Source organism: Mobula birostris, chromosome 5 (genome assembly GCF_030028105.1).
Source record: "Mobula birostris isolate sMobBir1 chromosome 5, sMobBir1.hap1, whole genome shotgun sequence".
Classification (NCBI taxonomy): domain Eukaryota; kingdom Metazoa; phylum Chordata; class Chondrichthyes; order Myliobatiformes; family Myliobatidae; genus Mobula; species Mobula birostris.
In genome coordinates this window covers 2,219,846-2,246,891 of record NC_092374.1, presented here as the reverse complement: position 1 = coordinate 2,246,891, position 27,046 = coordinate 2,219,846, and the positions used below count along the sequence as shown (strand labels likewise).

At 48.4% G+C, this 27,046-nt stretch overlaps 1 protein-coding gene and 1 pseudogene across 1 annotated transcript in view; one reads left to right on the top strand and one right to left on the bottom strand.

Annotated features, from left to right (window-relative positions):
• The window catches only part of LOC140197493 (receptor-type tyrosine-protein phosphatase T-like), a 79,440-nt gene that overhangs the window by 28,095 nt on the left and 24,299 nt on the right, over positions 1 to 27,046 (bottom strand). Inside the window, exon 2 of the mRNA XM_072257474.1 lies at positions 9,720 to 9,884. Coding sequence (XP_072113575.1) covers positions 9,720 to 9,884 — 165 coding nt within the window. The remainder of the gene's footprint in view (positions 1 to 9,719; positions 9,885 to 27,046) is intronic.
• LOC140197458 (myosin-9-like) lies at positions 11,411 to 26,376 on the top strand (annotated as a pseudogene).

Here is a 27,046-nt window from a genome sequence, read left to right as displayed (position 1 = left end):
GAGAGGTACGGGAAGAGGAGAATGCGTCGGAGGTGTGGGAGGCCTCCGTCAGCAGGGTACAGTCCTCGGTAGTGTCCCACATGGTGAAGTGACCACAGATAGCCTACCCTGGGGAGCGGTAGAGGAGATTGTAGCAGAGTTGAGGATGGAGGTATGTTGGCTGTTATCAGCAGGTGTGACCCCCCATACGACAGAGCTGATGGGAGGGAGGATTCCCTCAGGGGGTGAACAATGCGGAGGGCTGCTGGCAGCAGGTGTCATGCCAGAAGGGGAGTGAGCCCTTGGGTACCGAAGCAGAGAGAGTCGTGAAAACCTAGAGGAGACCCAGTGAGGGAATGGCCTGGTGTCTCTGGGGGAACACGTTCCCAGCAATGTACCAAGGAGCCATCGAAAGCAAAAGGCCCAATTCCGGAAGGCTTACTGGGACCACGCTCCAGTGTTTCACTAGGAATAGAGGGAAGCTATGCTAAAGCCATACTCGACACCAGGTCGCAGGTCACATCAGGCACCGATCATTTTACAACCAGTATCTGCAGCATTTACCATTGACACCATTCAGGGCACTGGAGATCTGGGGTATCAGTGCTGGTGATTATCTGTACGACGGTTGGATCAGTGAAGTTGGAGTTCCCGGAGGTCGATGTGGGAGTGTCTGAGGTTCTTGATACATTGGTGCTGGTTTGTCCGGACCCCGTTGAGACGGGCGGCATTTCGATTCTTGTGGGAACCAACACCCCTCTGGTGAGGAGGCTCATGGGGGCCTGCAAGGAGAAGGCTGGGGAGAGCTTTCTGGGAACGTTGTCCGTGCACCCGGTGTTTCGAGCTGCTTTTGAGGAAGTGCGAGGTCGCATTGGGCCGGATACCGAATTTAGACGAGGGACTGTGTGGTTCACCCAGTTGAAGCCAATGGTGGTATGGCCCGGGGGAAGTAGAGAGAGTGATGGGGACCCCCAAATTTCCCAGAGTGCCTGAGAGCGAGGCCCTCTTAGTGGACACTCCGGAAGACCATGAGGGGGAGTTAGGATTTCCTGCTGGGGTGCTGGTGAGGCCTGAATTGCAGAAGTCCTCGGTTGTACAGGCGAGCAGGATGGCGGTGATCGTCAGGAACACTACGAAGAGGGAGGTCACCTTCAAGAGAGGGGTGCCCCTGGCGCATTTGTTCCCGGTGACGGTAATGTCTAGTGTCCCCGTGAGATACGCTGGGGAGAAACTATTGGAAAAGTGGGGGGACGTTATGCTGAGTTAACATAGAACATAGAATAGTACAGCACAGTACAGGCCCTTCGGCCCACAATGTTGTGCCGACCCTCAAACCCTGCCTCCCATATAAGCCCCCACCTTAGATTCCTCCATATACCTGTCAAGAAGTCTCTTAAACTTCACTAGTGTATCTACCTCCACCACTGACTCAGGCAGTGCATTCCACGCACCAACCACTCTCTGAGTAAAAAACCTTCCTCTAATATCCTCCTTGAACTTCCCACCCCTTACCTTAAAGCCATGTCCTCTTGTATTGAGCAGTGGTGCCCTGGGGAAGAGGCGCTGGCTATCCACTCTATCTATTCCTCTTATTATCTTGTACACCTCTATCATGTCTCCTCTCATCCTCCTTCTCTCCAAAGAGTAAAGCCCTTGCTCCCTTAATCTCTGATCATAACGCATACTTTCTAGACCAGGCAGCATCCTGGTAAATCTCCTCTGTACCCTTTCCAATGCTTCTACATCCTTCCTATAGTGAGGTGACCAGAACTGGACACAATACTCCAAGTGTGGCCTAACCAGAGTTTTATAGAGCTGCATCATTACATAGCGACTCTGAAACTCTATCCCTCGACTTATGAAAGCTAACACCCCATAAGCTTTCTTAACTACCCTATCCACCTGTGAGGCAACTTTCAGGGACCTGTGGACATGTACCCCGAGATCCCTCTGCTCCTCCACACTACCAAGTATCCTGCCATTTACTTTGTACTCTGTCTTGGAGTTTGTCCTTCCAAAGTGTACCACCTCACACTTCTCCGGGTTGAACTCCATCTGCCACTTCTCAGCCCACTTCTGCATCCTATCAATGTCTCTCTGCAATCCTCGACAATCTTCTACACTATCCATAACACCACCAACCTTTGTGTCGTCTGCAAACTTGCCAACCCACCCTTCTACCTGCACATTCAGGTCGTTAATAAAAATGACGAAAAGTAGAGGTCCCAGAACAGATCCTTGTGGAACACCACTAGTCACAATCCTCCAATCTGAATGTACTCCCTCCACCACCACCCTCTGCCTTCTGCAGGCAAGCCAATTCTGAATCCACCTGGCCAAACTTCCCTGGATCCCATGCCTTCTAACTTTCTGAATAAGCCTACCGTGTGGAACCTTGTCAAATGCCCAACTAAAATCCATGTAGATCACATCCCCTGCACTACCCTCATCTATATGCCTGGTCACCTCCTCAAAGAACTCTATCAGGCTTGTTAGACACGATCAGCCCTTCACAAAGCCATGCTGACTGTCCCTGATCAGACCATGATTCTCTAAATGCCTATAGATCCTATCTCTAAGAATCTTTTCCAACAGCTTTCCCACCACAGACGTAAGGCTCACTGGTCTATAATTACCTGGACTATCCCTACTACCTTTTTTGAACAAGGGAACAACAGTCGCCTCCCTCCGATCCTCCGGTACCATTCCCATGGACAACAAAGACCTGACCGGTAATGCCACCCCTCCTCCCCTTTTTCCACCCTCTCTATCCCTTTTAAAGCAATGAAATCCAGGAATATTGAGAATCCATTCCTGCCCTGGTGCCAGCCAAGTCTCTGTAATGGCCGCTACATCATAATTCCATGTATGTATCCAAGCTCTCAGTTCATCACCTTTGTTCCTGATGCTTCTTGCATTGAGGTACACACATTTCAGCCCTTCTACCTTACTGTCTTTACACCGTTTATTCTGCTTCTCTTTCCTCAAAGCCTCTCTGTATGTTAGATCTGGCTTTACTCCATGCACTTCTTTCACTGCTCTATCGCTCTGGGTCCCATCCCCCTCGCAAATTAGTTTAAACCCTCCCGAACCATGCTAGCAAACCTACCTGCAAGGATATTGCTCCCCCTCGAGTTCAGGTGCAACCCATCCAATCTGTACAGGTCCCACTTTCCCCAGAAGAGATCCCAATGATCTAAAAATCTAAAACCCTGCTCCCTGCACCAACTCCTCAGCCACGCATTCAACTGCCATCTCCTCCAATTCTTACCATCAACGTCACGTAGCACTGGCAGCAATCCTGAGAACGCCACCCTTGAGGTCCCGTTCTTCAGCCTTCTGCCTAATTCCCGAAACTCACACTTCAGGACCTCATCCCTCTTCCTGCCTATGTCGTTGGTCCCAACATGTATCACGACTTCTGGTTGCTTTCCCTCTCGTACCAGGATGTCGTGCACCCGGTCAGAGACATCCTGGAACCTGGCACCCGGGAGGCAACAAACCATGCGGGTGTCCTTCTCACGTCCACAAAATCTCCTGTCTGCTCCCCTGACTATAGAGTCTCCAATGACGACAGCTCTCCTTTTCTCCATCCCACCCTTCTGCACCACAGGGTCAGACTCAGTGCCGGAGGCCCTGCCACCGTGGCTCACACCTGGTCGGTCGTCCCCGCCAACAGTATCCAGGACGGTAAACTTATTATTCAGGGGAATGGCTACAGGGGTGCTCTGCACTACCTGTCTGCTCACCTTCACTTTCCCCCCTCTGACTGTCACCCAACAACCTGCTTCCAACAGCCTAGGTGTGACTCCCTCCCTGTAGCTCTCATCTATGATTGCCTCATTCTCCCTTATGAGGCGAAGGTCATCCAGCTGCTGCTCCAGATTCCTTACACAGTCTTCCAGATCGCCCAGCCGTATGCACTTCTGGCAGATGTGACTCTGCAGGAGAGGGGACTTCCCCCAAGACTGCCACATCTCACATGAGAGGCACATCACCATCTCAGGAGACATTGTAAAAACTAACTGCGAGCTAGCTTGTCCTCCGCCTCTTCTCGTCGAAGCCTCTCGAGTCAAAGCCTCAAAGCTCCACTCCTTCACTGGCCCACTCACGCACTGGCCGCTTCGCTTGAGCTATCCCTCTATTTATCTGTTTGAGCTTTTCAAAGTGTTTGGTCACCTGACCTTGACTGCCCAATCAGCTGCTTTCTGCTGAGTCTGAGCTATTCAAATCTTGATTGTCTAATCAACGGTTTTCTGCTGATCTATTCAAATCTTGATTGACTTGATTGCACAGACCAACTGCCAAAACTGCCAGAATCTCTTGAGTCAAAGCCTCAAAGCTCCACTCCTTCACTGGCCCACTCACGCTCTGGCCGCTTTCCACTGGCCACTTCGCTTGAGCTATCCCTCTATTTATCTGTTTGAGCCTTTCAAATTGTTTATTCAACTTCAGGGACTCCCAGGTTCCGGTGGGTTGGAAGAGGAGGCTGGTAGAGAAGATGTTGAAGCTGGAAGGTGATTTTTCCACTGACGAGTTTGATGTGGGTTGTTCCAAGAGCACGCGTCACACTAGCCGGGTGACTGAGGATACCCCGTTCAGAGAAAGGCTGCGGCAACTGGCCCCTGCAGAGGTGGAGGATGTTCGGCAGCGTTTGTATAAGATGAAGGAAGCTGGGATCATCACTGAGTCCCAAAGCCCCTGTGCGTTCCCAATAGTAGTGGCCCAAAAGAAGAACGGGAAGGTACGGATGTGTGTGGACTACAGGACTCTGAACAGGTGCACTGTCCCTGACCAGTTTACTGTCCCGGGGGTCGAAGACACGCTGGCCTGTCTGAGTGGTGCGAAGTGTTTCAGTGTGCTGAACTTGAGGAGTGCATATTACCAGATCCCTATGATTGGGGCCAACAAACAGAAAATGGCATTTATATGTCCCCTGGGACTTTTCCAGTTTGAAAGGATGCCCCAGAGCATATCAGGAACCCCTGCAATCTTCCAGCGGGTCATGGAGAAGATAGTGCGGGATATGAACTTGCTTGAGGTGTTGGTGTATTTGGATGATCTCATAGTGTTTGGATCCACCTTGGAAGAACATGATTCGAGGCTGCTGAAGGTGGTGGGCCGACTGAAAGCTGAAGGGTTAAAATTTTCCCTGGACAAGTGCCAGTTCTGCCAAACGTCTGTTAGCTATGTTGGGCACATAGTCTCACGGTTTGGGGTAGTTAATGACCCAGCTACAATCGAGGCGGTTACCACTTGGCCAAGACCCCAGACTGTGAGCGCTCTGCATTTGTTCCTCTGGTTCTGTGTTTAGTATTGGAGGTTTAGAAACATAGAAAACCTACAGCACAATACAGGCCCTTCGGCCCAGAGAGTTGTGCCGAACATGTCCCTACTTGAGAAATTACTAGGCTTATCTGTAGCCCTCTATTTTACGAAGCTCCATGTACCTATCTAAAAGTCTCTTAAAAGACCCTATTGTATCCGCCTCCACCACCATTGCCGGCAGCCCATTCCTCGCACTCACCACTCTCTGAGTAAAAAACTTACCCCTGACATCTCCTCTGTACGTACTCTCTAGCACCTTAAACCTATGTCCTCTTGTGGCAACCATTTCAGCCCTGGGAAAAAGCCTCTGACTATCCACACAATCAATGCCTCTCATCATCTTATACACCTCTATCAGGTCACCCTCATCCTCAGTTCACTCAACCTGTTTTCATAAGGCATGCTCCCCAATCCAGACAACATCCTTCTACACCCTTTCTATGGTTTCCATGTCCTTCCCGTAGTGAGATGACCAGAACTGAGCACAGTACTCCAAGTGGGGTCTGACCAGGGTCCTATATAGCTGCAACATTACCTCTTGGCTCCTAAATTCAATTCCACGATTGATGAAGGTCAATACACCATACGCCTTGTGAAAGGTTTGTGAAAGGCTACGTGAAAGTGAGTCACCCACTGACTCAGTTTCTGTGTGGTTACCCTCCCTTGGGGAAGAAAGGGAGGGGGGAATAAAGGAAAGGAGAGTGGAGAGTATCTTAGCCCGTCGGAGCCCTTTGGACCGAGGTGGGATGCAAAATGTGAGGAGGCCTCTCAGTTGCTGAAGGATCTGTTGACACAGCCACCGGTGCTGGCTTTTGCTGACCGCCGATTACCGTATGTCCTGCGCACGGATGCCAGCCGAGAGGGTTTAGGGGGCGTCCTGTATCAGGATCAAGGCACCGGGTTGAGACACATTGCGTTTGTCAGCCGGAGTCTGTTGCCTTCCAAGAAAAACTATCCCACGCACAAGTTGGAATTTCTGGTGTTGAAATGGGCGGTGGTGGATGAGCTGAGTGACTATCTCTACGGGGTCAAGTTTGAGGTGAGGATGGAAACAACCCCCTGACTTATATGCTGACCTCGGCGAAGCTGGATGCCACAGGCCATCGGTGTTTGGCAGCGTTGTCTGCTTATGATTTCAGCCTGAGGTACCGGCCGGGGAGCCGGAACACTGATGCAGATGCTTTGTCCCGACGGGTGCATGGGGAACTGGATAGGGACGAGGAGTGGGAGAGCGATCCTGCCCCTGGGGTGAAGGCCTTGTGTCAGTTTGCCATCACCGTGAAGGCAGAGGGAAAGGAGAGGTCGGGTCAAGCAGTGGATCAATTGGGGGCTTCTGATGACGCCATTCCCCAAGTTTACTGTGACCTGACTGTTCTGAAGACAAATCAGCTGCCGGAATTGAGTTGATCAGCGAGATGATCTGGGCATTAGTACCATTTGGGCGGTGGTCGAAAGGGGAGACATGGCTCAGGCGGAGAGGACGAAACATGTGTCGGTGCCTCCATTACTACAAGAATGGCCTCGGCTGGAGTTGAAGAGCCAGATCTTATACCGGGTCACGTCACCCCCAGACCGATCCCAGTGTTGCCAGCTGGTTCTGCCAGAGAAGTATCGGAGGATTGCGTTGAAGTCACTTCATGATGATTCTGGACATTTGGAGGTGGAAAAGACCTATGGATTGCTCAGAGACCGGTTTTACTGGTCCCGAATGTAGGCAGAGGTCGAGGAACACTGCAAGTTGTGCATTCCCCTCATACGCTGCCTACGTGGGCAGCTCCCTTGTCCCACTTGCAGAGTGCAGGGCCCCTGGACTCCGTGTGTATGGATTTCCTGTCCATAGAACCCGATGCCAGCAACACAGCGAATGTCTTCGTCATCACGGATCACTACACCAGATATGCTCAGGCTTTTCCTACCAAGGACCAGAGGGTGACTATGGTGGCAAAAGTGTTATGGGAGAAGTATTTCATTTATTATGGCCTTCCCAGGTGAATAGATAGTGACCAGGGACAGGATTTTGAGAGCAGACTCATCTGTGAGTTACTGGGCATGCTTGGAGTTGAGAAGTCGAGGACCACGCCCTATCACCCGCAGGGCGATCCCCAGCCTGAGAGGTTTAATCCGACCTTGCTAGACATGCTCAGGACCCTGGAGATCGGCAGGAAGAGCAGGTGGAGTCAACATATTGGGCATCCGGTTCACAGTTATAATTGTACACGAAATGAAGCTACTGGGTACTCGTCATGTTTTCTGATGTTTGGGCACGAGGCAAGGTTGCACATTGACCTTTGTTTTGGGACTGACGAGGGTGACTTGCCACCGAAGACTTATCTGAAATATGTGTCTGACATGGGAAGAGAGTTGAAAAGGGCTTATGAATTAACTGGGGTTGTGGCTGCCCAGCAGAATCAAGGGAATAAGAGGAGGTATGATCAGATGGTGAGGTTCTCCCAGTTCCTGCCGGGAGACGGAGTCCTCATAAGGAATTTGGGACTACCTGGAAAGCACAAGTTGGCTGACTGTTGGGCGGCCACACCCTATGTGGTGGAGAGTCAGATGCCAAACCTACCAGTTTTCTGGGTGAGACCAGAGGAGGGGAATGGGCCTGTCCAGATTCTCCATCAGAACCACCTGTTGTCCCTGGGACAAGAGGTGCAGGTAGACCTAGGGCCCGACTTGGAGCCTACACCTAGTAAGGGGACTCTGCACAAACGCGGGGTGACTACTGGGCCCCCAACAGGCAAGGTTAGGCTGGCCCCCACCCCTGAGAGGGATACTGATTCGGAGGATGAGGACCTGGATGTGTGATATTTGCTGCTTTTCGCTAAGTCCCCAGTGATTGAGGAAGAGACTCCTGGCCCTTCTCCCACTGAGACAGGTGAAGTGGGGGGGGGGGTGGAATATCTCTGGCAGCCTGGGTTGCAGCGGGACCCTGCGCAGAGGAAGCGGGGTTTGGCCACGGGACAGAGGGCTCCGTGTTGCAGGTGAGCACGAGCGATAGATCGGGAGAGGCCTCGCCAGGTAGACCGGAAGTATCCCCAGTACTGTCGGAAGCTGAAGAGTTGGATGATAGCGTGCAGAGGTCTCAGAGAATTAGGAGGCCACCGGATAGGCTGGCCTACGTAGAGTGTGACCCTCACTCTGTCACTGCCGTTTACACCTGGATTGGACCCTGTTTTGCAGGAAGGGTTGGCGAATTATCTCGATGTCATGAGGACATGACTGAATTTGGTGGGGGTGGGGGGAGAGTGCAACATGCTGTAGGATTTCACTGACAATGTCATGGTTTCTCTGAAGCAGCAATGTTTGGGTTATGACTAGTGATAACGGGGTTTGGAATGCTGTTGTTCTTTCTTGTGAGTCTGGAAGAGAGGTCGTTGTGGTCTTTTGCCGGGGAGAGATGGGGATGGAAGACGCGAATGGAGAGACCTGATACACCGCCGGACGGGGTGGATTTGGAGCGAGGGTCTGAAGGGCAGTGACAATCGGAGGAGGTCGATGGTGGACAATCGGCTTGTCAGTGAGCTCCAACATTGCACAATAGACTGTTTCATAAGATTGGGCCCTTTTTTGTTTTTTAGTTTTCTTTACTAACCATATGGTCAAAGTACGAATTATAAAGCTCGATTGTTGAATTACGTACCGTGTACTGTTTGTTATTTCGGGGTAATGATTTGTAACGGGGACACATCGCGTAGCACACACCCAAACGAGATTTCTTAAGTCTGGCCGGGCGGGGGCTATCACCCCCTATATTTGGCCGCTAGACGAAGCGAGATTTACACGAACACAAGAGGGCAGAGTTTTAAGGTGCTTGGAAGTAGGTACTGAGGAGATGTCACAGTGCACAGTCCGATCACACCCTCACCCACACGGTGCACAGTCCGATCCCACACCCACCCTCACGGTGCACAGTCCGATCCCACACCCACCCTCACAGTGCACAGTCCGATCCCAGACTCCCCCACACGGCGCAGTCCGATCCCAGACCCACCCACACAGCGCACAGTCCGATCCCAGACCCACCCACATGGTGCACAGTCCGATCCCACACCCACCCTCACGGTGCACAGTCCGATCCCACACCCACCCACACGGTGCACAGTCCGATCCCAGACCCACCCACATGGCGCACAGTCCGATCCCGTACCCACCCTCGCGGTGCACAGTCTGATCCCACACCCACCCTCGCGGTGCACAGTCTGATCCCAGACCCACCCATCAAGCTAATTTCACAATCAACAATCAGCCTGTGTTTGAAATGTGGGAGGAAACTGGATCACCGTTGGAAACGCAAACGGTCACAGGGAGAACATGAAAACTCCACATGGACAGTACCTGAGGTCAGAATCGAACCCGGATCCCAACCTGTGAGTCCGTGGTAGAGCCACGATCACCACCGTGACACTCACCTTGACACTCGATGTCCTGGGTCGCATGCTTGAACCAGCGTCCACGGCTACAAGAGAGACCGGAGATGTCCACTGGCACGAAGCCTGGTTTGCAGATGTCCTTGCACCCTCTCTGCCCATAGTGCCCACCGTAGTCCAAACCTGTGTCATCGTCAGCCCCAAAACCTGAAATGGGGGGGACGAGGGGAGGGAGCGGGAGTGGAGGGATGGATGAGAGGGATGTGGAGGGGAGTAGGGATGGGTTAGAGTGGGGTGGGGGAGAGAGGGGTAAGAGGAGAGTGAAAGAGAGGGAGAGAGTGGAGGAGAGGGGGTGGCGTAGGGGGGATGGAGCAGAAGGGAGTGGAGGAGGGGGGAGAGAGGGGTGAGAATGGAAGATGGGTGAAGTGGGGGGAGAGAGGGTAGGGGGGGGAAGTGAGGGAGGAGAGGGGGGAGAAGAGGAAGATGGGGAGAGGAGATAGAGAGGAGGCGAGGAGGGGAGGAGGGAAAGGGAGAGGGGGCGTGGGGGAATAGGGGGAGGGGGAGGGGGAGGGGGAGGGGGAGGGGGAGGGGGAGGGGGAGGGGGAGGGGGAGGGGGAGGGGGAGGGGGAGGGGGAGGGGGAGGGGGAGGGGGGGTGAGAGAGCAGAGGTGGGGGAGGAGGAGGGGATGGGGAGGGGGCAGAGATGGGGGAGGGGTACAGGGGGAGTGGGAGAGAAGGCGACAGGGGGAGTGGGGGTGAGAGGGCGGAGATGGGGGAAGGGGAGAGAGGAGGAGGGGATGGGGAGGGGTACAGGGGGAGTGGGAGAGGGGTGAGATGGTGGAGAGGGGGTGGGGGTGAGAGGGCAGAGTTGGGGGAAGGGGACAGAGGAGGAGGGGATGGGGAGGGGTAGAAGAGGAGTGGGGGTGAGAGGGCGGAGGGAGAGGGTGCAGGATGGGGGAGAAGGGAAGAGGGTGCAGGATGGGGAAGAGGGGGAGGGGGAGGGGTAGCGGGGAGAGGGGGAGAGAAGGGGAGTAGGAGGAGGGGAGGGGAGTGGGACAAAACCGAACAAGAAGAAAATAACAAAACTGAGGATGTGGAGGAGTGCCATATCAGATTGTTTGTGAAGGAATCACATAAATGCAGTGATTTTGATGATGAAGTCTCTAGGATCTGTTGTTATTGATACAGTTATTGTGGGGAGAACGCTCTGTAAGTGAACAAAACCAGAATGAAGTGCAGAACCTGGTGAACACAGACACACCGACTGACAAAGCATTCAAATCTGGGGATGGGAAGATTGTACATTTCACCAAAAGAGTGAAAATTCCTGCAGAAATAGGGCAGACAAAACGTTACATTGAAATGGAGCAGGTACCAGTGAACATTCCGTTACTCTTGAGTAAATCTTCCCTGAAGAAAGTAGGAGCAGGACTGGATATGGAGGATGACCGGGCAATGATGTTTGAATGGCCAGTGTCTCACCAGCTCACCAGCACTGGACATTACTGTGTGAGCATTGTCGATAAAGACGTTACGGAGAGCCCCTGTGGGAATGAAGTACTAGGTCCAGGCTCAGTTGACTGAGTCAAAGAAGTGCCAAGATGGTGTCTTTGCATGGCTGGAATATGCAGGGGAGGCTAAGAGGAAGCACAGGAAGACACGGAGGTCTTAACTCAGTGCTTTGAATAGAAAGCATCTGCCTGTGGAAAAGACCAAGAACTTTGGAGTTGGATGATGTCGTTGTGGGCTGGACCACCTACGGCAGATTGCTTCCCAACTTGAAAAGAAACAGAAGAAATGTGGAGCGTTACTGGCTGAAGAACATTTCCTTAAAGAACGCAGAGGAACGGGGCTAAGGCAGGCGAGAAGGAGACAAAGACCCTGTCACGGACTGCGTCCTCAAGGTGGCAATGGAACAGAAGGAGAGAAGGAGAAAGTGAACAAGCTGCTGTGGCAGAGACGGAAAGCTGTCAGCTGAAGGGTGGACACGAGTCACACGCGTGCTCTGGAGCAGCAGCTGGAAGAGATGACGACTCTGCTGAAAGAGTTGGAGGATGAGCTCCAGGCTACTGACGACGTTAAGCCACGCCTGCAAGTAAATCTTAAGCCATGAGCGCTGAGTTTGACAGGGACCTGCCGGGCGAGCACGAACAAAGTGAGAGACTGACTGAGCCGGTTTGTGAAATGGAGGCAGTGCTGGAAGATGGGTGAAAGCAGCAGTCCCTGGTGTTGCTGCCAAGGAGAAGTCGGAGATGACTCTCAAGGATTTGGAGTGACAAACTGAAGCTTCAAACAAAGGCCACGATGAAGCAGAAAGTAGCTGCACGAACTGCAGACTCAAGTGAAAGACTACCTGCGAGAAGCGGATGAAGCTCGCAGCTCTGGAGAGGAAATCCTGACCCTGTCCAAAGAGACTGAAGCAACGGGAGGCAGAAGGGTCTCAGTTACAGGAGGAGCTTGCTGACCATTGCCGCAAACTGTCAGACACAACAGGAAAGAGATGAACGGGCTGAAGAGATTGCAAGCGGCAGTTCCGGAAAATCATTGGCTCTGGATGAGAAAAGACACCTTGAGGCCAGGATTGCTCAGCTGGAAGAGGAGATAGAAGAGTGAACAGATGCTGAAATGGTTAATGATAGACCCAAGAAAACCAGCCTGCAGGTAGGTCAATTCAGTGCAGATCTTTCTGCTGAACACAGCAATGCCCAGAAGGCAGAAGAAGCACGTCAACAACACGATTGTCAGAACAAGGAGCTGAAAGCCAAGTTGCAGGGGATGGAAAATGCTGTCAGATGCAAGTACAAGGAAATCCTTGCAGCACTGGAGGCAAAGGTCACGAGTTAGAGGAACAACTTGATGCAGAAACAAGGGTTAGAACTAATTCCCATATCCTGATAGACATTTGAAGTTTCTTTAAATTTTGTTTCAATTTAATTTTTTAATATATATATATATATATATATATATAGGAAGTATGGGAGACTGTTGAGTTCTGTTCATTGGGACTGTGTAAGTATCTAGTACACGCACAGTCTCCATCGTGCGTGAGTGTGCGGGGGAGAAAGGGGGAATTGTGGGATGGAAAGGTGCCGGCCAGCCGTCAGCTGTTCAATGGAGACGTAGAGAGGGGGAGAGAGAGGGGCAGCGGGGGGGGGGGGGGGGGGAGGAGAGAGTGAAGGGGGAGCGGGGTTGTGGTAAACCATATATATGTTGTAACTGGGTTACCTGTCTGGACACGCCCCTCTGCTGACTGCCCCTGTGGCTCCTCCCACAGAGTCCTGTATAAAGGTGTTTCGCCTTGCCCCTCCACCTCAGTCTGGCGTCCTGTCGCACTCACCTCAATAATCAGCAAATGCTTCTGAGAGGCTGATCAAGGACTACATCTGCAGCTTGCTACCACCCACACTGGACCCCTACAATTCACCTACCGACACAACCGATCGACAGACGACACAATAGCCGCTGCTCTACACACCATGTTTACACATCTGGAGAAGGATGCTTGTGTGAGAATGCTGGTCTTGGACAACAGTTCAGCATCCAGGCTCGATAATAAGCTCAGAGACCTCGGCCTTAACCCTGCCTTGTGCGGCTGGATCCTGGACTTCCTGTCAGATCACCGGCAGGTGGTAAGAGTGGGCTCCCTCACCTCTGCCCCTCTGACCCTCAACACAGGAGCCCCTCAGGGCTGTGTACTAAACCCCCTCCTTTACTCTCTGTATACTCACCAGGATGTCATGAACAGAGCAAACACAAAGAGAAATAATGTATGAGATCATGAAAAGGCAACGTAACTTCATTGGACATGTGATTAGGAAAGAGGAGTTAGAATGCATGGTAATTATGGGAAAGATTGAAGGGAAGAAAGCAAGAGGAAGACAAAGACAAATGGTGATGAAGACAGCAGCCAGAGAACTGGAAATGAATACCAATGAATTGATCCACTTGACCCGAAACAGGAGTGTGTGGGCCATGGCAGTCAAAGCTGAAACTGGGCATGGAACCTGAAGATGATGATGATGATAATACCCATGACTGCGTCGCCACCCACAGCTCCAATCTGCTAATTAAATTTACTGACCACACTACACTGATTGGCCTTACAAAGATCTCACGTGGTCTGTGCACGCCAGCTGTGTGGTGAAGAAAGCACAATTGTGCCTCTTTCACCTCAGACAGTTGAGGAAGTTTGCTTTGGGCCCCCAAATCCTAAGAATTTTCCACAGAGGCAGAATTGAGAGCATCCTGACTGGCTGCATCACTGCCTGGTATGGGAACTGTACTTCCCTTAATCGCAGGTCTCTGCAGAGAGTGGTGTGGACAGCCCAGCGCATCTGAAGTTGTGAACTTCCCATAACTGGAATGGGAAAACTAGGTCAGTACTGGACCTCAAGAAAGAGAATGTCTAAGGGGTGGCTTTTTAGAACAGCTTGTTGTTGAGCCCGCTAAGGAATCAGCTGTACTAGACTGGGCGTTGTGCATTGACCCACAAGTGATAAGAGAGCTTAAGGTTAAGGATCCCTGAGGGAACAGTGATCACAATATGAGCGAGTTCACATTGAAATTTGAGAGGGAAAAATTAAAATCCAATGTCGTTATTTCAGTGGAATAAAGGAGATTACAATGGCATGAGAGGGGAACTGGCCGAAGTTGACTGGAAAGGGACATTTGCAGGAAGGACAGCAGAGCAGCAATGGCTGGAGTTTCTGCGAAAAATGAGGGAAGTGCAAGACAGATAGATTCCAAATAGGAAGAAATTTTTCAAAAGGAAGGAGGACACTACTGTGGCTGACAAGTGAAGTCAGAGCCAAAGTAAAAGCAAAAGAGAGGGCATCCAAGAAAGCCAGAGCTAGTGGGAAGACAGAGGATTGGGAAGCTTTTAAAATCTTGCAGAAGGGAACTAAGAAGGCCATTCAGAAGGAAAAGATGAATTATGAAAGGAAGCTGGTGACTAATATCAAAGAACATACTAAAAGCTCTATTAAGTATATAAAGGATAAAAGAGAGCCAAGGGTAGATATAGGACCAATACAAAATGACACTGGAGATATTGTAATGAGAGATGCAGAGATGGCAGAGGAACTGAATGCGTATTTTGCATCAGTCTTCACAGTGAAAGACATTCAAGAGCATCAGAGAAGTGAAGTTTGTGCAGTGAAAATTACGACTGAGAAGGTGCTCAGGAAGCTTAATGCTCTGAGGGTGGATAAATCTCCTGGACCTGATGGAATGCACCCTTGGGTTCTGAGGGAAGTAACTGGAGAGATTACGGAGGCATAAACGATGATCTTCCAAGAATCGATACATTCTGGCATTGTACCGAATGACTGGAAATTGCAAATGTTACTCCATTATTTAAAAAGGGTGGGGGCAGCAGAAAGGAAACGATAGACCTGATAGCCTGACATCAGTGGTTGGGAAGTTGCTGTAATCGATTGTTAGGGATGAGATTACAGAATACACCTCTATCAAGTCACCTCTCATCCTCCGTCGCTCCAAGGAGAAAAGGCCGAGTTCACTCAACCTATTCTCATAAGGCATGCTCCCCAATCCAGGCAACATCCTTGTAAATCTCCTCTGCACCCTTTCTATGGTTTCCACATCCTTCCTATAGTGAGGCGACCAGAATTGAGCACAGTACTCCAAGTGGGGTCTGACCATAGGAACATAGAAAATAGGTGCAGGAGTAGGCCATTCGGCCCTTCGAGCCTGCACCACCATTCAGTGTGATCATGGCTGATCATCCAACTCAGAACCCTGTACCATACCCTATCCCTCCATACCCCCTGATCCCCGTAGCCACAAGGGCCATATCTAACTCCCTCTTAAATATAGCCAATGAACTGGCCTCAACTGTTTCCTGTGGCAGAGAATTCCACAGATTCACCACTCTCTGTGTGAAGAAGTTTTTCCTCATCTTGATCCTAAAAGGCTTCCCCTCTATCCTCAAACTGTGACCCCTCATTCTGGACTTCCCCAACATTGGGAACAATCTTCCTGCCTCTAGCCTGTCCAATCCCTTAGGATTTTATACGTTTCAATAAGATCCCCCCTCAATCTTCTAAATTCCAACAAGTATAAGCCTAGTTGATCCAGTCTTTCATCATATGAAAGTCCTGCCATCCCAGGAATCTGGTGAACCTTCTTTGTACTCCCTCTATGACAAGAATGTCTTTCCTCAGATTGGGGGACCAAAACTGCAATATAGGACCAGGGTCCTATATAGCTGCAACATTACCTCTCAGCTCTTAAACTCAATCTCACGGTTGATGAAGGCCAATGCACCGTATGCCTTCTTAACAACAGAGTCAACCTGCGTGGCTGCTTTGAGTGTCCTATGGACTCAGACCCCAAGATCCCTCTGATCCTCCACACTGCCAAGAGTCTTACCATTAATACTATATTCTGCCATCATATTTGACCTACCACAATGAACCACCTCACACTTATCTGGGTTGAACTCCATGTGCCACTTCTCAGCCCAGTTTTGCATCCTATCAATGTCCCATTGTAATCTCTGACAGCCATCCACACTATCCACAACACCCCCAACCTTTGTGTCATCACCAAATTTACTAACCCAACCCTCCACTTCCTCACCCAGGTCATTTATAAAAATCACAAAGGGTACGGGTCCCAGAACAGATCCCCGAGGCACTCCACTGGTGACCAAACTCCATGCAGAATATGACCCATCTACAACCACACTTTGCCTTCTGTGGACAAGCCAGTTCTAGATCCACAAAGCAATGTCCCCTTGGATCCCATGCCTCCTTACTTTCTAAATAAGCCTTGCATGGGGTACCTTATCAAATGCCTTGCTGAAATCCATATACCCTCCATCTACAGCTCTACCTTCATCAATGTGTTTAGTCACATCCTCAAAAAATTCAATCAGGCTCGTAAGGCACGACCTGCCTTTAACAAAGCCATTCTGATTATTCCTAATCATTTTATGACTCTCCAAATGTTCATAAATCCTGCCTCTCAGGATCTTCTCCATCAACTTACCAACCACTGAAGTAAGACTCACTGGCCTATAATTTCCTGGGCTATCTCTACTCCCTTTCTTGAATAATGGAATAACATCCGCAACCCTCCAATCCTCCGGAACCTCTCCCATCCCCATTGATGATTCATAGATCATCAACAGAGGCTCAGCAATCTCCTCCCTCACCACCCACAGTAGCCTGGGGTACATCTCATCTGGTCCCAGTGACTTATCCAACTTGATGCTTTCCAAAAGCTCCAGCACATCTTCTGTACTAATATTAACATTCTCAAGCTTTTCAGTCCCCTGCAGGTCATCCCTACAATTGCCAAGATCCTTTTCTGTTGTGAATACTGAAGCAAAGTTTTCATTAAGTACCTCCGCTATTTCTTCCGATTCCATACACACTTTTCCATTGTCACACTTGATTGGTCCTATTCTCTCACGTCTTATCCTCTTGCTCTTCACATACTTGTAGAATGCCTTGGGGTTTTCCTTAAACCTGTTCACCATGGCCTTCTCATGGCCCCTTCTGGCTCTCCTAATTTCATTCTTAAGCTCCTTCCTGCAAGCTTTATAATCTTCTAAATTCATATCATTACCTAGTTTTTTGAACCTTTTGTAAGCTCTTGACTAGATTTACAACAGCCTTTATACACCACGGTTCCTGTACCCTACCATCCTTTCCATCTCATTGGAAATTACCTACTCAGAACCCCACGCAAATATCCCCTGAACATTTCCCACATTTCTTCGGTACGTTCCCCTGAGAACATCTCTTTCCAACTTATGCTTCCGAGTTCCTGCCTGATAGCCTCATAGTTTCCGTTACTCCAATTAAACATTTCCCTAATTTGTCTGTTCCTATCTCTCTCCAATGCTATGGTGAAGGAGATAGAATTGTGATCACTGTATCCAAAATGCTCTCCCACTGAGAGACCTGGTACCTGACCAGGCTCATTTCCCAATACCAGATGAAGTACAGCCTCTCCTCTTGTTGGCTTATCTACATATTGTGTCAAGAAACCTTCTTGAACACACCTAACAAACTCCACCCCATCTAAACCCCTTGCTCTAGGGAGATGCCAATCAATGTTTGGGAAATTAAAATCTCCCACCACAACAACCCTGTTATTATTACTCCTTTCCAGAATCTGTCTCCCTATCTGCTCCTCAATGTCCCTGTTACTATTGGGTGGTCTATAAAAAACACCCAGTAGAGTTATTGATCCCTTCCTATTCCTAACTTCCACCCACAGAGACTCTGTAGACAATCCCTCCATGACTTCCTCCTTTTCTACAGTGGTGACACTGTCTCTGATCAACAGTGCCACGCCCCCACCTCTTTTGCCTCCCTCCCTGTCCTTTCTGAAAGTCAGAGGGTGGTAAATAGTAAATCTGTGGAATTTGTTGCCACGAGTGGCTGTGGAGGCCAAGTCATTGGGTGTATTTAAGGCTGAGATAGATAGGTCCTTGATTAGCCAGGGCATCAAAGGGTATGGGGAGAAGGCAGGGGAATGGGGATGACTGGAAGAATTGGATCAGCCCATGATTGAATGGTGGAGCAGACTTGATGGGCCAAATGGCCTACTTCTGTTCCTATATCTTATGGTCTTATGATGATTCAGGACATTTATAAAGATAGGTGTGAAAAAAGGGCCCGAGGTATCATTGGGGACCCCAGTCACCCAACCACAATCTCTTCCAGCTGCTACCCTCAGGAAACAGTACCGCAGCATAAAGGCCAGGACCAACAGGCTCCGGGACAGCTTCTTCCACCAGGCCGTCAGACTGATGAACTCACGCTAATTTGAGTGTATTCTATGTTACATTGACTGTTCTATTTATTATAAATGTGATTGCACTTTGCACACTCAGACGGATAGGTAACATAACGATTTTTACTTCTCATGTATGTGAAGGATGTAAGAAATAAAGTCAATTCAATTCGAATATTTCCTGTAATACCACAGACACTTGTTAAACAGCCTCATGTGTGGCACCCTGTCAAAGTCCTTCTGAAAATCCAAGTACACAACATCCACCAATTCTCCTCTGTCTATCCTGTTTGTTATTTCTTCAAAGAATTTCAACAGATTTGTCAGGCAAGATTTTCCGTTGAGGAAACCATGCCGACTACGGCCTGTTTTATCATATGTCTCCAAATACCTCGAAACCACATCCTTGACAATCAACTCAAACAGCTTCCCAACCACTGACATCAGACTAACTGGTCTATGATTTCCTTTCTTCTGCCTCTCTCCTTTCTTAAAGAGTGGAATGACATCTGCAATTTTTCAGTCTTGATTCTTGGAAGATTATTACTAACTCCATATAACAAACCATATAACCATGTAACAATTACAGCATGGAAACAGGCCATCTCGGCCCTTCTAGTCCGTGCCGAACTCTTACTCTCACCTAGTCCCACCGACCTGCACTCAGCCCATAACCCTCCATTCCTTTCCTTTCCATACAGCTCCACAATTCCTCCACAATCTGACGCCTGGCACAGACAGTGATCCAGAGATTACCTCCCTGGTGATTCTGTTTCTCAAGTTTCTACCTAGCTCCCTGAAGTCTCTCATCAGGACCTCCTCAACTTTCCTACATACGTCATTGGTGCCAATATGTACCAAGGCTTCTGGCTGCTCATCCTCCCTGTTTAGAATGCTGTGGACCCGATCCATGACATCCCTGATCCTAGTACCTGAGAGGCATCATACCACCTGGGTATCACAAACACTGGAAATCCAAAGCAACACACACACAAAGCAGGAAGAGCTCAGCAGGTCAGGCAGTATCTATGGAGAAGAGTAAACTGTCGATGTATCAGACTGAAACCCTTCATCAGGGCTTGAAACATCGACTGTACTGTTTGTCATTGATGCTGCCTGACCTGTTCAGTTCCTCCAGCATTTTGTGTGTGTCATCATCTAGGCATGTCTGAAGACATCAAGTCTCATTCACTGGCTAATTGGGGGGCACTTCAGCCAAGAAAATGAAGGTAAGGGTAAGTGGAGAGAGTGTCGGGGCAGTAGTGAGAGTTGTTGCTATTACTAAAGAGAAGGTGCTTCGGAAGGTAAATGAGGCACCTGGACCAGATGAAATGCGCCCCAGGGTAGATTTACAATGGAGGAGAATAGGTTCTTGAAGAGTCGATGATTATGGGGAGAAGACAGAAGACTGGGTTGAGAGGGATAAGATCATTTGCAGATGTGGGTGGAGAAGTGGCAGATGCAGTTTAATCTGGTCAAGTGTGAGGCTTTGCTCTTCCGGAGCTCAACATAAAAGGAGAGTAGATGTCATAGGTCACGAAGAGTCGGACTGGACTTAACGACTGAATAACAACATGTCACAGGAGCACAATCAGGCCAGTGGGAGTCTGCTCCACCATTCCATCAGGGCTGATTTATTTTTCCTCTCAATCCTACTCAATGGGCTGTACAGTGAAATGTCTTTTGGTCTTCTAGACTGACAGGTGGAATAGCCACTGTGGAGGCCAAGTCATTGAGTGTATTTAAAGTGGAGGTTGATAGTTGTTGATTAGCAAACAGAGTTCAGTTAGCAGGAGGAGGCAGGAAAATTTTTACTCGGTTGTGAGTGCGTGGAATGGGCTGCCAGCAATGGTGGTGGAGGCGGATACAATAGGGTCTTTTAAGAGACTTTTGGACAGGTACACGGAGCTTAGGGAAATAGAGGGCTATGGTTAAGCCTAGTAATTTCTAAGGTAGGGACATGTTCAGCACAACTTTGAGGTCCGAAGGGCCTGTATTGTGCTGTAGGTTTTCTATGTTTCTATACCATTGGACCTTGAAATATAGGAACTAAATTAGGTCATTTAGCCCATCGAGTCTCCTCTGCCATTTCTTCATGTCTGTCCATCTAGGTACCATATCCGATGTGGACTTCAGTGACCATGGTTTTCCATATAGATCTAGCCTTCGTTTTTTGGATGACTTCAATTTCCTCGATATGCAGCCACCTGGCTATGCTTTTGATGTACATAAGCCGAGGTCTTCCTCTACGTTTACTCCCCTCAATCTTTCCAGGGAGTATGAGTTTTTCTAGTTCATCTTTCCGCATGATGTGTCCTAGGAATCTGAGTTGTCTTTCTCTTATTGTTGGTCTGAGTGATCGAACTGCTTGGGCTCTTCTGAGAACTTCTTCATTTGATGTGTGTGTGGTCCATGATATTTTTAACATTCTCCTGTAGAACCATAATTCAGCTGCTTCTAGTCTCTCTTCCATTGCTGAGGAAATGGTCCAGCATTCACTTTCATAAGTCAGGATAGAATAAGTGTAGCACTGCATTATTCTGTTTTTAGTGTACGTGCTCATCTTTCTGTCTGTTAATATGGTCTTCATTTTTTGGAAAGCTTCTTTCGCCATTGCTATTCTGTATTTGATATCTGTGTCGCACCTGCCATCACTTGTTATTAGGCTGCCAAGATATCTGAATTTGTTGACTTGTTTGATGTTTGTATTTCCAATCTTGATCACACATTGTGGGATGTTTGCCTTTCTGGAGATGACCATGCTTCCTGTCTTCTTGGTGTTGATTGAGAGGCCTCTGTGATTACTTTCTGCTGCTACTATAGTGAGTAGTTCCTGAAGTTTTGTTTCTGAGTCAGCTATCAGTACGATGTCATCAGCATATCCGACGTTATTTATATTATGGCCTCCAATTGTGAATCCTTTGTCTTTGATACTTCAAGATATTTTCACTATACAGGTTGAGTAAGTCTGGCGAAAAGACACAACCTTGCCTGACTCCTCTCATGATATTCACATACTCACTCACTTCTCCTTCTATTCTGATGGATGCTGTCTGGTCCCAGTATAAGTTTCTTCAGAAACAAACATCTTTCCTCTATGTCAAGATCTTGAAGCATTTCCAGGAGATCTTGCTGTCTGACAGTGTCAAAAGCTTTTGTATAGTTGATGAAACATAGGTAGATGTCTTTTTGTACATGGATGGTTGGTTCAGGTCATCCGCAGCATGAAAATTGCATTTCTGGTTCCAGTGTTTTCCCCAAAGCTGTATTGTTCTTTACTGATTTCTGGTTTTATACAGCGTCTTGCTCTCATCATGATTACTCTGAGAATAATTTTTGCCACGTGGCTCATCAGGGTTATTGTTCGATGTAACTCACATTCTGTTGCTCCCTCTTTCTTTGGAAGTGTGATGAACACTGATTTACTTAAATCATCAGGTATCTCCCCACGATCATAGATTTCATTTGCTGTTTCTGATATTTTCCCTATTCCAAAATCTTCTAAGGCCAGTATGATTTCAACAGCAATGTTGTCTGGACCAGTTGCTGTGTTATATTTTGTTTTATTTATGGCTGCGCGAATTTCTGATTTTAGAATGTTAGGTCCTTCAAGATTCTTCTTTATGTTTGGCTTTTCTCCTGTTTGGTCTTCAGAAAGTTCTTTTATATATTCTGTCCATCTGTTTAGGATTTCCTCTTTGTTCATAATCAAGCTGCCATCTTTTGCCTTGATGCATCCACTTGCTGAGCAAGGTCATTTCCCCGTTAGTTCTTTAATCTTACTGTGCGTCATCTTTATTCCAGAGTTATGGGTTTGTAGCATTTCTATCTCTGAGCATTTCTCATTTAGCCATCTGTCTTTAGCTTCTCTGCATTTTCTTTTTATTGTCTTATCAAGTTGTTTGTATTCTTCCCTGTCTCTTGGTTGGATGGTCTGTTTTTGTTGCATCAATTGTATTATACCTTCAGTTATCCATTTCTTCTTACTTTTCCGTTCTTTTTGTGGGATGGTTTCTTTCACAGCTTCAACCATGGATTCCTTCAGTATGTCCCAGGAAGATTTGCCTCCTTCATCCTGCAGCAATTGAAAACAGTTTTTCACCTTGATTGTGTATTCTGTTTTCAAATGAGGGTTGTTTTGTAGTTGTTGATAATCCAGTGGTTCTGATCTTTTTGGTTTCTTTAATTTTCTCATCTTTATTTTCATTTTGCAAATGACTGGTGTGTGATCGCTTCCACAGTCTGCTCCAGGGTAGCTTTTAGATTGAGTTATTGAATTTTTGAATCAGTTATTAATTGTTCTGCAGTCGATTTGATTTTTGTTGTTCCCATCTGGGCTTCTCTCCATGTCCATTTCCTTCTTGGATGTTGTTTAAACCAAGTGCTTGTGATTATCTGATTGTTTGTTTTACACCATGATATAAGCTTTTCTTCTCTTTCATTTCTTTCTCCCAATCCCTGGTCTCCAACAATATGGTCTTCTCTTCCCTCACCAACTTTTGCATTGAAGTTGCCCATGACTATGATGGCTTCTTGTGATTTGCATTTTTCTAGTGCTTTGTCTAGAGAGTGTAGAAGGCATCAATTTCTTCCTCTGAGCTTTCCATTGTGGGTGCATATACTTGGATGATAGAGATGTTGTTTTGTTGTCCTTTTAGTTTGATGAGCGTCATTCTGTCTGAGATATACCAGTATCCTAGCAGGCTCTTCGATGTTTCTTTGTCTAAGGTGATTGCAACACCCTTTTCATGTTTATCTGCACCAGAGTATATCATCCTGCAGTCGTCTGATTGGAATTCTCCAGTGCCTTCCCACCTTATTTCACTCAGGCCGAGGGTGCTGACTTCTAGTCTCTTCATTTCTAATTTTACGTTTCCTCGCTTACCAGCTTGGTGCAGGGTTCGAACGTTCCAAGCAGCAATTCGCAGTCTCTTGTTCTTGCAGACAGTAGCGGTATGACGATCTGGGTCATACTATTTGGAAGTGGGCTCCCATTTACGCTGTTGTCTTTTACTTTTGCGTATGTGTTAACCATGGTTGTACTAGGGATGAAACACAAGAAGTAGCTCCTGGGTATGAGGATAAACTACATCTGGCTGTGGAGTATGTGCTTTGGGTAATGAGGTTACCATTAACCACAGCTCCCTCCAGGTCACCCTCAGGCAAGGTGTAGAACCTGTTAGCCTCCCTACTGGGTTACAGTGAAGCCACGGAATGCAGGTGGTGGATGAAGCAGAAGGCAAGTTGTGAGTAACACAATCGATGGTTCCTGCTTCTCAGACGCTGAGCAGTAGATCCTTTTAATAGGACAACGGTCAGGGTCACCTATCTTGTAAAGACACTGCATCGGAAGCAAGGGGAAGCTACTTCTTGTATTTCATCCCTAGTACAACCATTTCATCATGGCTGATCCAGTTTTCCTCTCAGCCCCAATTTCCTGCCTTCTCCCTGTACCACTTCATGCTCTGACCAATCAAGAATCTATCAACCTCGGCCTTAAACATACATAAAGACTTGGCCTCCAGAGCTGCCAGTGGCAACGAATTCTACAGATTCGCCACTCCTCGGCTACAGAAATTCCTCCTCATCTCCATTCATAAAGAATGCCCCTTTCTTCTGATGCTGTGTCCTCTGGTCTTAGACTCTCCCTCCATAGGAAACATCCTCTCCACATTCACTCCATCAAAGCCTTTCACAATTCGAGAGGTTTCAATGAGGTCATCCCTCATTCTTCTGAATTCCAGTGAATACAGGCCCAGAGCCATCAAACACTCTTCATGTATGTGGAATACTTTGGGATTCTCTTTAATCTTACTTGCCAAAGACTTTTCATGACTCCTTCTAGCTCTCCTCTGTCCCTTATTAGTTCCATTCTGACTCTTTTACAGCTTCTTAAGTGTCTTGTTTGATTCCATATTACATGTGCTTTCTGAACACAAGACATCGTACAGATGCTGAAAATCCAGAGCAACACACACTAAATGCTCGAGGAACTCAGCAGGTCAGGCAGCAGCTACATGGTGGAATAAACAGTTGGCGTTCTGATGAGGAGGTCTCAGCCTGAAACGTTGACTGTTTATTCTTCTCTTTGTCGTGTGGTTGAAGGGAAGTACCTGGTGGTGAGGCACTTCAGGTCTCTGTGCCCACTGCCAAAAGGGCGTGTGGCATCAACTGGCAGATTCTCTTACTTGGGCAGCAGCATTCTGCAGGATGCTGGGACAAAGGACGACATTCAGTTCAGACTCAGCAAAGCTAGAAACATCTTCGGATCAATGAGAGACATGTGGGGATCACCCACACCAAGGTGAAGCTGTAGCGTGGCTGTGTTCCGTCCTCACTCTTGTGTGGGTCAGAATGCTGGCACGTGACAGAGAACGACTGTGCCAAGCTGTCGCTATTCCACACCACGAGAATCCAGAAGATCCTCCATATTTTATGCGAAAAAAGCTGTTTACAATATATATTAATGATTTCGATGAGGGAATTAAAAGTAACATTAGCAAATTTGCCGATGACACAAAGCTGGGTGGCAGTGTGAAATGCGAGGAGGATGTTATGAGAATGCAGGGTGACTTGGACAGGCTGGGTGAGTGGGCAGATGCATGGCAGATGCAGATGCAGTGGATAAATGTGACGTTAAGAACGGGAAGGCAGATTATTATCTAAATGGAGTCAAGTTAGGAAAAGGGGAAGTACAACGAGATCTAGGCAGTCTTGTACATCAGTCACTGAAAGCAAGCATGCAATTACAGCAGGCAGTGAAGAAAGCTAATGGCATGCTGGCCTTCATAACAAGGGGAATTGAGTATAAGAGCAAAGAGGTCCTTCTGCAGCTGTACAGGGTCCTGGTGAGACCACACCTGGAATTCTGTGTGCAGTTTTGGTCTCCAAATTTGAGGAAGGACATTCTTGCTATTGAGGGAGTGCAGCGTAGGTTCACAAGGTTAATTCCCGGGACGGCGGGACTGTCATCTGTCGAAAGATTGGAGCGACTGGGCTGTATACTCTGTAATATAGAAGGCTGAGAGGGGATCTTATTGAAGCATATAAGATTATTAAGGGATTGGACACGCTGGAGGCAGGAAGCATGTTCCCGCTGATGGGTGAGTCCAGAACCAGAGACCACAGTTTAAGAATAAGGGGTAGGACATTTAGAACGGAGTTGAGGAAAAAGTTTTTCACCCAGAGTGGTGGATATATGGAATGCTCTTCCCCAGAAGGCTGTGGAGGCCAAGTCTCTGGATGCTTTCAAGAAAGAGATGGATAGAGCTCTTGAAGATAACGGAATCAAAGGTTATAGGGATAAGGCAGGAACTGGATACTGATTGTGGATGATCAGCCATGATCACAGTGAATGTCGGTGCTGGCTCGAAGGGCTGAATGGCCTACTCCTGCACCTATTGTCTATTGTCTTGTCCAACCATGCCATTCTCCTTCAGAGTTACCAAGAGGACGTGGCTACAATCATCATGAGGAAATGATGGAGATGGATTGGGCACGTGATGAACGGAGAGGCCAAATCCATCATTAAGACAGCACCTCAATGGAACCCGAAAGGTTGGAGAAAACATGAGAGACCAAACACAACTTGGTGCCATACTGTAGAGACAGAGAGGGAGACCCTGAACCCCACCTGTGGCACAATGGAGAAGATGGCCAAGGACAGACGGAGATGGAGAACCTTCATTGCTGCCCTAATGAATTCCACCGAGCTACAACACTGGGCAGCACGGGAGGTCATTCCTGCCCGTGGCCATCGAACGTGCAGCTCCTCCCGTGGAGTGTCAGGCACCCTGAGCCAATAGGCTGGTCCTGGACTTAATTCCATCTGGCATAGTTTGCATTTTGTTGTTTGATTGTTTGTGGTTTTTGTATTGCTATATTTACGCTCTATTCTTGGTTGGTGCGGCTGTAACGAAACCCAACTTCCCTCGGGATCAATAAAGTATATCTATCTATCTAAATGCCAGTGGATAAATGGGCAGTAACTAACTCACTAACCTGCTGCCAAATGGTAGCTGTAAGAAGGCATGGCTTGGATGGTGGGGCTGCTTTGACAACGAATGCTACTTTCCTGAGGCAGTATCTCCTGTATACATTATCAGTGGTGGGGAGTGATACCTGTGATGTATTAGGCCGAGTCCACTACCGTTCACGAGACCCACAGCTCTTCATGAGACTTGGCTTATTGAGAGTGGGAGGAATGTGGAGTGAGGTCTCCAGACTCAGCCCTCAGAGCAGGAGTGGGGTCAATCACAAGTAGGGTGTCTGGAACTAGCACTGAGCTCCTGGGCGAAGGCGAGGAAGGTGGGGGAGAGCTGAAATCGCGCGCACATCAGAGAGACCATGAGATGGTATCAGAGCTGACAAAAACAGCACGGTGGGGGAGGGAACAGTTTCCGCTGCATTCGTCAGAGACGCAGACCAAGCCGCAAGCTCACTCAGCACCTGTTGTTGGACCCAGCGAGAGGCTGAGCTGGGCATTGACACCATAGTACAGGCCATTCAGCCCAACAGTTCCCTGCCGGCCCCTTCCGACCCTTTTCATCACCCCACCAAGCCACGGGAGGAGATCAAAGAGGGGGTGGAGTGATGTAATGG